General features: G+C 37.2%; 1 protein-coding gene across 1 annotated transcript in view; it reads right to left on the bottom strand.

Moving 5' to 3' along the window:
- Nucleotides 1–234: 234 nt before the first annotated feature.
- LOC136877269 (enoyl-CoA hydratase domain-containing protein 3, mitochondrial) overlaps nucleotides 235–10418 on the bottom strand; it is a 53342-nt gene continuing 43158 nt past the window's right edge. Inside the window, exons 6-7 of the mRNA XM_067151178.2 lie at nucleotides 3510–3624; nucleotides 235–1292 (exon numbers count right to left, since the gene is read on the bottom strand). Coding sequence (XP_067007279.2) covers nucleotides 1175–1292; nucleotides 3510–3624 — 233 coding nt within the window. The 3' untranslated portion in view covers nucleotides 235–1174. The remainder of the gene's footprint in view (nucleotides 1293–3509; nucleotides 3625–10418) is intronic.

Genomic DNA, 10418 nt, shown 5'->3' with positions numbered 1-10418 from the left:
CACCACCGATTTCTTGAGCAACTGATTTTTGTCAGCCAACTACAAGAACACAGGTATTAGTATAGCTTTTCCTGGCATATATCACCTATTCTGGATGAATTTTTAACTGATAGTAAGCCATTCAATTTTGCTTGTTCTATTTGCTGTGAATCAACTAGAAAGATGGTTGCATTACCAACATTCTCTATAATTTTGCACAATAAGTTACACACTTTCAAGGGGCTTTGAAGTCTATGTTGAATGGCTAAAATCTAAGCCGATATGGCTTCCAGGAGATGATTGTGATGCTGTATCTCCTAAATCAAACAACTTTTACTTTCAATGAGGCCTTTTTGTTTGATTTTAACAGCTAGAAACCTATCTTCAGTTGAAGAATGCCTTTTCATCCAGTAACTTCCACTCCTTTAGACCAGCAAGTTGGAAAGATGTACAGTACACAGTAACTAAAAACAGAAAATTTTTGTACACCATCTACTTGTGGTCAACCTCAAATAAATTTGATAACAATTGCTCTTCAAGGGACTCTCAACAATTCAGAACAGAAACTAGTGATACCAAGTTCACCTTCTTGTGAAATGGTTATATATTTATTTTTTATTTTCAAGGTTCTACATTATTGCTTTCTCAATAAACCTCTTCCTGAGACCAAAGCTTTCTTTTGTCCTTCTTTCTCGAGGCTTTGTATTTGTGATATTACAACAACAAAACTATCAATTTTCATAAAGTATTATAGTTAAAGTCCTGTGTCATGTGAAATGATATACTGGTATTATTTTGTCCATTTCTACCTTTTTTATTTTACCAACTATATTTTAGTATGGATACTTCATGACTTTCCTGAACATTTTCCTTTTGTTCCCTTGTGATCAATAATGCATGACAAATAAATTTGTTTAAAAAGAGTGTAGTTAACCACTGGATAACTGCGTCATCTAAACTTTCAATTATGTACAAATACACTTTTAAACATTAGATAGCTATTTAGACACTATGTTGTCCCTACAACAGTTTATATCTTTCATAACATGGAAAGGTAAGCTGTTTACTCCATACTTCCCTTATAATGAACACTATGAGTAAATGGAGACTATAAGATAGGAACGTGAATTATCAGAGAATAGTGATATTTGGCAAATCTTACTTATAACTCTCAGACAGTTAATTCCTTCCAGATTCAATGAATTCTTTCGAAGCTGTGGGTCCAACATGCTTTTCTCTTCTCCAAGAAACTTCGAATACCTTCTTGTCCATCAGCCAGGCCTAAATTGTTAACCATGACATCCTCTCCAAGCCTGAAGTATACAAAACAAAACAAAGCAAAGCAAAAAAGCTTAATAATTTAGGTATAACAAGTAAAGAAGATGTTAAAATGGCGAATATGATAAAAATCAATACAAATTTATATAAGAAAAACAACAGAGCAGTTTTTAAAGTCTCCTGAAAAAAATTTTCACCAGTCTGGCGAGCAGATGTGGTACACAATTCCTAATCTCTAGATTGCTGTGTACCAAAAACCTGGGTTCAATTTTAAACCTCATCGCAGTTCTCATGCAGCATAAGGGCATGTGACACTCATTCATCCATCAGGTGGGGACATTTAGACTTCAGCAAGATTCCTTAGTCTTACTCAAAAGGAGCACACTTCTCCATCTTCCCCTTCGTTCTTCAATTTTTCTCTTTAAAGTAAGTTGCAGAACCTTGTATTTCTTGCCACAAACTATATGGCCTAAGTAGGCTATATTTCTGCTCTTAATAGTAACCAGCAGTTCTCTTTTACTGTGTGCCCGTTGTAAAACCTGATCATTGCTTACATGTTAAACCCAGGAGACTTTTAACATTTTAACATTCTTCTGTGAAGCCATGTAATTGTAACTGTATAGACTTGTTAAATGTTTGTATTGAAAACTGTAAATACTACAGTGCAATAAATTATTATGAAATGAACTCTTCAAAATATACTGATGTCTGGTCTGCATTACCAATTTGCAAGAGTACTTATGAATTTCTCTGACATAATATGTGGATATTCACAATCTTTTCTTCATAGCTGGCTGGAAGATGTTGTGCAGTGCAGTACTAGTTTTCCTAAGGAAACTGAAATTAATTTGTTTAAAAAACATGCTTGATCCATCCATGGCTAACCTTAAAACCCATTTTTAACTATCTTGATATTGCTATAGCTTTCAACTGGCATATTTCATTTAAAGTTAAAAACTTCATTATTGTTCCGTATTGAATAGAGAAATAAGATGTACAATATTATAGGTTAGGATCCACCTTTCAATACTCCGTAATAAGATGGTAAAAAGTAGTTACAACCTGTTTAATGGGACCGGTTTCAACACATTTTAAGTGTCATCATCAGCCAATTTGCGAAGATCTTAAAACAACTAGCACAACTAACACAATTGTGTTTTGAACATTTACTGAATTGCTACGTTATGATACAATGTAATTTTTTGCCTGTATTCAATGTGCTAGTTGTTTTAAGATCTTCGCAAATTGGCTGATGATGACACTTAAAATGTGTTGAAACCGGTCCCATTAAACAGGTTGTAACTACTTTTTACCATCTTATTACGGAGTATTGAAAGGTGGATCCTAACCTATAATATTGTACATCTTGGCATATTTCACTCGTGACTGCACATCCAAACTGTCTCTTTTCACTCATATATTTGCATATTCTGTTTTTGATTTCTTGAAATTTAACTTTTTTGTCTGTTCTAGACAAGCGACTCTTATCCACACTGTACTTTCTTCCCACAGCGCAATTACCAATTTGCTCTGCTTCTTCAAAATGTGGAATTAGAATTACTTATAACGAGGACTTAAACCAGCCATTCTAAACACATGCTATACTTAGACTGACGCCTGCAAATGACTCGATATGTTCATGGCGCCTTTCTCACTTGAAGCAGGAATAGAGTTACCAACAGAGTAGGCGGAAAAATATTCTCTCTCAGATTTCTATAAGTCAGGAGCATTGTACCAAACTTGATGCAATTAATACCCACACCCTAACATGAAATGAAGGGCATGAAAATGAAAGACTTCCTAGGATTTGCAAAACCTAATACTTTCAGGGTTGGAAAAGAACAAGAGTTAGTCAAGAGAGGACAGAGATAGGATAGATGAAAGTGAGGAGCCTGATTCAAGTAAATGGAAGCAATGCCAGGACTCAGCTAAGGGCCCTGTGGTCGCCAACCCATGCTCCCAAGTTAACAGCCCCTGGAGCCTCTTTTAGTTGCCTCTTATGACAGGAAGGGGATGCCATGGGTGATATTCTACTAGCCCCACCCACAGGAGGATGTCATCACAAAAAAGAAAAGCATACTCTGTGAACAATAAATTGAATATAATCAATTGTGTAAAGAATGGAATGTTGAATGTGTGTATTTTAGATACAACATCTTTCATAAAATTTCGCCACCTAATTTTAAAAGAACTATGTGGGGATATATGCCTACATATGGTAATGTAAGAGAATAAATACATCCATTACAAACCTGTATGCAGTTCTGATATCGGTCTCCAACTGTTGGTATAGAAATTTCTTCCCAAGTTCTAAAATGGAACGGCTCTTATTACAGATAGCATCAACAGTTTTCTTTACTTCTTCATCTGTAACATAAAGAAAAAATGGCTGTTGATATAAATCCAAATGTAAAAAAAACTCATGCATAGGTGGAGGTATACAGCTTTTAACCAGCATGGTTTATAGCAGCAGGTATGTAAGCTGTAGTGAGCAGTTTGCCTTTGGTTTAGATGAATAAGCAGGATCAACTGCTAACTGTCTTCTAACATATATTCCTAAAAGGATTGAGCATATTTCACAAGTGACAAAAACATATGTATACATATTGAAGGTCTAAAAACACACCTTCAATATTTTCTCTCTGATTATTGTTAATAGAGGATGGTTGCCCAATTCTACCTCCTCTTAAAACAGTAATCGCCACACCACCGCCACTTTTAAAAACACAGATTCATAGGTATTTTTTAAAATATGAATATATTTGGAGAGATGTAAACCTAATAAAGGATTCAAATGCAACAAGTAACATTTCTAACATGTAATCTTAAAAAATTATTTAATACAGAGGAAGCCCAGTTAAATGTGGTCCGATTCACCACAGATTCAGACTGAACACAGTGCAAAGCGAATCATCAATAACATTTTATTTTAAATGTAGTAACAAACTGCATAGAGGAATTCTGCATTACAATCTATAACTATTACCAGCTCTGCACTAAACAGAACTTCAAGGGATGACTGGATGGAGTTTTAGAAAATGCGTGCCTATCAATTCATAGAAATAACAGGACTTGAATAATTGGCCAAGCTTTTGTGTACTGACCTTCCCCCACGTCCCTCAACGACTTGCACTTGTCTGCCTGTACCTGTGCTCACAAAACATGTGAGGTGCTCGTGGTGATTATTGTTTTAAGAGGAAGTATAACTAGGCAACCATCCTCTATGTAACACTAATCAGAAAGAAAAAAATGGAAGGGGTAAAACACTTCAAAAAAAGAAAATGAAAGACTCCCTTGCCCTCGGAAACCTAATAGCGTCGGGGTCGGAAAAGAACAAGAGTTGACCAAGCCAGGTCAGATAGGACAGATGATAGTGAGGAGCCTAGCACAAGTAAGTGGAAGCAATGCCAGGACTCAGCTAAGGACCCCGTGGTTGCCAACCCACGCTCCAAAGTTCAGAGCCCCTGAGGCCCCTTTTAGTCGCCTCTTACGACAGGCAGTGATTACCACCATGATTTTTGGCTTCTTTATCTTAGTAAAATCTTGAGTTCAGTGCAAGTGCTGTGAAGTCACAAAAGGTGGTGGTGATAATTATAGTTTTAGAGGAAGTACAACTGGGTAACCACCTTCTATTAATACTAATCAGAGGGAAACAAAGGAAAGGGTCCAAAACTTCGAAAAGAAAGTAAGGGCCACAAAGGGCATGAAAATGAAAGACTTCCTAGGATATGCAAAAGCTAATACTGTCAGGGTCGGAAAAGAACAAGAGTTGGTTAAGAGACGACAGATAGGATAGATGAAAGTGAGGAGCCTGACTAAAGTAAATGGAAGCAATGCCAGGACTCAGCTATAGGCCCTGTGGTCGCCAACCCATGCTCCCAAGTTAACAGTCCCTGGAGTCTCTTTTAGTCGCCTCTTATGACAGGAAGGGGATACCATGGGTGATATACTACCAGCCCCACCAACCACAGGAGAATGTCGTCACAAAAAAAGAAAAGCATACTCTGTGAACAATAAATTGAATACAATCGATCGTGTAAAGAATGGAATGTTGAATGTGTGTATTTTAAATACAGCATCTTTCATAAAATTGTGTTCTCTTGTAGCCTACTATTTTTTCCCAATCTTCTGTTGCCTTATAGGTCAATTTCTATTTACTGCAGTTAAGCTAATGGGTAAAGCATGTCCCCCAACAACCACATTAAATCAAGCTTCCACTGTAGTTTAAAAGTATAAATACCACAGCTTAGTGGTATTTTAATTTATGTATAGAAGGATAGTGCAGTTCAATTTTTTTATAGTTGTACATGACACTAAACCAACAATTAACTATGTCACAAATTGTTGTTTTGATAACTGTCCCAATTTACAGTATTTGATCGATGTATAAAAATATCAGCTGTATGTTGAAATTATAAGTTGGAAGGGGAGAAGGTCAATGTTTCTATAAAAGAAGCACATGGAGTATGCATCAGCAGTTCAGGATCTCCCGTTTACTTGTATATGATAAATTTAACACTCTTTCTAACTATTATGGTTTTCCCAGCTTAACTGTGTTACCTATATTCTGCTATTTGCTTTACATCGCATTGACACAGATAGTTCTCATGGCGTCGATGGGATAGGAAAGCCTAGGAATTGGAAGGAAGCGGCCGTGGCCTTAATTAAGGTACAACCCCGGCATTTGCCTGGTGTGAAAATGGGAAACCACGGAAAACCATCTTCAGGGCTGCTGACAGTGGGGCTCGAACCCACTATCTCCCGATTACTGGATACTGGCAGCACTTAAGCGACTGCAGCTATCGAGCTCGGTGCCTATATTTTGCATGTGTCTAGAAGGAAATTATCTTCACTGACCTTTCCAATTTACCTCAGTATATAATTATATTCCTGTAAAGAGCAAGCAGCTACATGGTATGGCCCACATGGTAGCAGGATTGCATTTGGGGGATGGTGGGTTCAAACTATAGCAGCTCTGAACATGAATTTCCCATTTCCATGGCAGATAAATGCCGAGACTGAACTTAAGGTCATGGCTGTTACCTTTCAGTACCTTTATGTATATTGTTTCAACATAACTGAAAACCAATCTGTGTAACTGCGATGCCAAATAGATACAGAAGTAAATTAAATATGAAAGTAATCAAATTCATTTTTATATTTCTCAGTATCTCATTCAATGCCTCCCTTCTCCTCATCCCTCGTTCTGTTTTACACATCATCTATTTCAACACACTGTGTTCATCCTGCTTCTTTTCCATTCCTCCTCTCCTTTATTATTTTCTATTCAAGAGTAGTTCAAACAAGCTCTCTTTTGTTTAGTTAAAAAGTAAAACTTCTCATTTCTTCTGACTTTAATAATAATAATAATTACATGATGAATTTGTTTTCAAGAGTAATTTATTTGATATCCTTCTCAGAGAATCCTGCTTTTAAACTTAATTTAGGTACCACAGCACTGATTTATTACTTGAAAATATGAGAAAAAGATTTTGGCACAGTGAATCAATAAGGATGGTTAAAAATTTGTGAAACAGAAAATATGACTGACCAAAAAAGAAAAACACCAGCCTTTACAAAGTAGGACAAACACTCAGGATATAATATTGAGTTTATATCCTACTAGCTGTCATACCAAGCTTTGCCTGGCCTAACAATTACAAAGGCCCCAAATTTCCTGAAATCCCTTGCCTTATAAAATAGCACACATCTTGTGAAATTATATTGTAAAGACTTCAAAATGATATGTCACTGGGTAATATGTGCATTCTCCACAGGCCTTCCCATCACCAAGTTTTTGAAAGTCTAGTTCTGTCAAAGAAATCTAATCCCCATGGTAAGCAAGCAGTGCTCATAGCCTTGATGTCCAAAGCCTTTCACTGAAATACCAGTACAACCAGAGCTTCGCCTGGAGTTCATATCTATAAAATCTAGGATTGTCTTGGTTCGAAGAATAAGAAATTTTCTTCTGGTTTGAGTTACTAGAACGGTAATGGTGACATTTCAATAGTTTCAATGAAAAGTGGAAACTACATCAGATCCAACTGCGTCTTCCACCCACCTTTAGATGTGACCTGTGTGGCCGCATGTTTCATATGAATACTGGCTTGAACAGTCATCAGCGACATCTCCACAGAGCCAACAGATTTTAAGAAGAATTGCAGGAGAAAAACGTATTCTCGTAAACGAGTAGCGACTGCCGCCGCCACCGAATGATGTTATGAAAGTCAACCCTGTGTTGTCAATTTTGAAGATTTGCATCAGGCTAGTCCAGGCGATGCAAGTCTTTTTTAATCTTTTCTGAAGTTATTTGTGTTGCTTGCCTGATGGCCATGATCGTTAAGGCGTTGAAGTCTAAACGGTCTGACATCGTGGTTAACCGGTTTGAATCCCACTGCTCAAAAACATTTCTCTATCAGAATGTTGGCCAGCAGGTTAAGGGAGGTGGTGGTGTACAATTTCCAATCACTACACTGTGTGCCAAAAGTCTGGATTAAATTCCAAACCGCTTCGCAGTGCTCATATAGAGTGAGGGCATATGATGCTGTTGATGGTGATTCATCTGTCCTATGGCGACGTTAAGCCTTCAGCAGACCCCTTGGTGCTATTCGACAAGAGTAGGCTATGTGCCAGCACTGGGTTTCACCCTCTCCCTTCCTACTATCATATATCACATCATTCATTTCATCTCATTAAGTCCTCTGATGAGGTTGACGTCAGGAAGGGCATCTGATCATAAAAACCCACCACAACAGATTCATCTCACCTCATACCCAACCCCAAAGAGAAACGGGACAAGGGTTGGACAAATAAACAAACTGAAGTTATTTGGGTGTTTTGCAATTTTTATTTTTACAACTTGCTTTATTACAAGTTGTTCATTTCATGACCGTATCGATGTTTAAGCAAGAAGTATAAATAACCACCTAATCGATACTTTATTATTGCCTCAGGCTAAATTGAATAAAATTAAAACTTACAGGACATATTTCGACCACTTAGTGGTCCTCTTCAGCTGTATAAATAAAGAACTGAAAAAAAAAAGAAAAAACAAAAAAACAAAAACAAAACATTATGACAGTAAGCACAAATAAAAGTTCTTTCGAGACTCCTTTGATAAAAATGGAGGTCATCAGAATAGGACATCTTGCCTCTTGTTCTTGTTTGGAAAAGATGTTTATTCTGCGCTGTCTAGAGGGTCTCTCTTTGAGCGCGACCTGGTGAAGTAACGATGTGATACAGTTTGACAGTTCATGGTAAGCTCTGGAGAGAAGGGAAGTAGAGTTTTATCGTCATCTAAAATAACATGTGAGGGAGGAGGGAGATTGGGTTGTGCTTTTGCGATGTCGTGTTTGAATATATCTCTTGTTCGTCTAGTCTGTTTCATGTCTACCCATTCTAAGTATTTGCTAATATTCTCGTATAAGATGTTTTTATGCTCGTTGTTTTAGTTGAGATTCTCTTCACCGTTTTCCAATTTATCAAGAATGATGTGGATGTTTTCCAGGTTGTTCATAAGATTACCTTTATTTATCATACAGATAATTTGAAGGTCCTGTTTTATATTGGTGAATTTGTGGTTGGACTCTTTCATATGGGATCCCATGGCGGAGAATCTTTTGTATTTTTCAGCGTTGACGTGTTCTTGATATCTAATTAAGAAGTTCCTTCCAGATTGTCCCACGTAAGTTTTTTTTACACTGAGCACAAGTCAGCTTATAAATACCCGATTCCTGGAATTCGTCATCTTTAAGTTTATTAACTTTATTGTGACTAAAGAATCTATGTTTCATGTTGTTGTTTGTAGAGAAGGCTACTTTGGTATTGTGTTTCTTGAATAAGTTGGTGATTTCGTAAATCTTCGGGTTATTAAAGGTGAATTTTACATATCCTTTTTCTTTTTCTGAATTGGAGAGGGTATCCAAATTCATTGTAGACCTGCAGGGTCCTAAAAGTTTCAGATTGGTGTAACAGTATAGATCCGTATAAGGAACATAGACAGACTGTCTTCTTGATATAGATAAACAGACAGATAAAGTGGTTGATATTCCTAGGGTGATCATATCTCAGTGGCAGAAAAAAGAGGACACTTTCACCATGAGTTTTACAGTTGCAATTGCAGTTTGCAATTTCTATTGCCTCTTAAATGATTCTAGTGTAAAATAGAAGGTTGGCTTTGGCTTTGGCCTACAGTGGCCACGGCTGGTCCGTGGTCCGACAACTCTGCACTCCAAGTGACCAATCAAGCAGAGGACAAGTGGTCACAGCTCTACCGTGGCACTACACCTCTGCATTCGGGAGATGGAGAGGGACTGGTCCCCACCATTGGCTGTCCTGAGAATGGTTTTCTGTGATTCTCCATTCTCCTCCTAGTATAGGTGATGGCCACCAACCCCCTCATCTTGTCCATATATCACCTTCCCTGCTTCAAATCTCCCTGCCCTGAGGGAGGGAATTACCCTCTAAGAAGCCAGCTGAACCCCTTCAGGGTAAGGAATGAACATTTTTGTATTTAGTAAAGTAGGAATGATCTAACAGAGAGAAAATCAAAACAGGCTGAGGCAATGAACTGTAACAACATAGAATAGAACACCTATATATACATTCAAGACGATAACGAATAAAAGATAGTTACATGAGCAGTATGAAGCTGTCTGATACATTGCAGAAGCACATCTGATTGTATTGCTGTAAATGAAACTGCTGCATGCGGAAGTACGTATGATCGTATTGCTGTATATGAGACAACTTTTGATTTCCTCTATAAAGGCAATGAACTGTGACAAAACACAATAAAGCTCCTATATATATTAATGTGCATTACTTCCTCAGAAAGAATTTGTACATTCTACTGAAGTTTCTTTGACTGTAATGATTTTTGATATAGCATGTTATTTGATATTACATGAAGAGGGCCATTGCCTAGGCATGAAAACTACTAACCATGGCACAAAAATTATTATAATGTCTTTGGCAGATATAAGCAAACAGTGGGAACTAGTGTGGTGTCTATATATTAAAAAAAGAAAGGGAAAAAAAAAACGGTTGATTTTAGGGCCTTAAAATGTGTTTTTTTGTGGTTCTGTTCCTCGCGTCATGAGGCTTAAAATGAGCTGTCTTGTACATGTATGAAAAATTAGATATTTTGCCTAAATTACCCA

The sequence above is a fragment of the Anabrus simplex genome, chromosome 7, assembly GCF_040414725.1.
Source record: "Anabrus simplex isolate iqAnaSimp1 chromosome 7, ASM4041472v1, whole genome shotgun sequence".
NCBI lineage: Eukaryota > Metazoa > Arthropoda > Insecta > Orthoptera > Tettigoniidae > Anabrus > Anabrus simplex.
The sequence above is the reverse complement of the archived record's forward strand: the minus strand, read 5'-3'. Positions and strand labels throughout refer to the sequence as shown.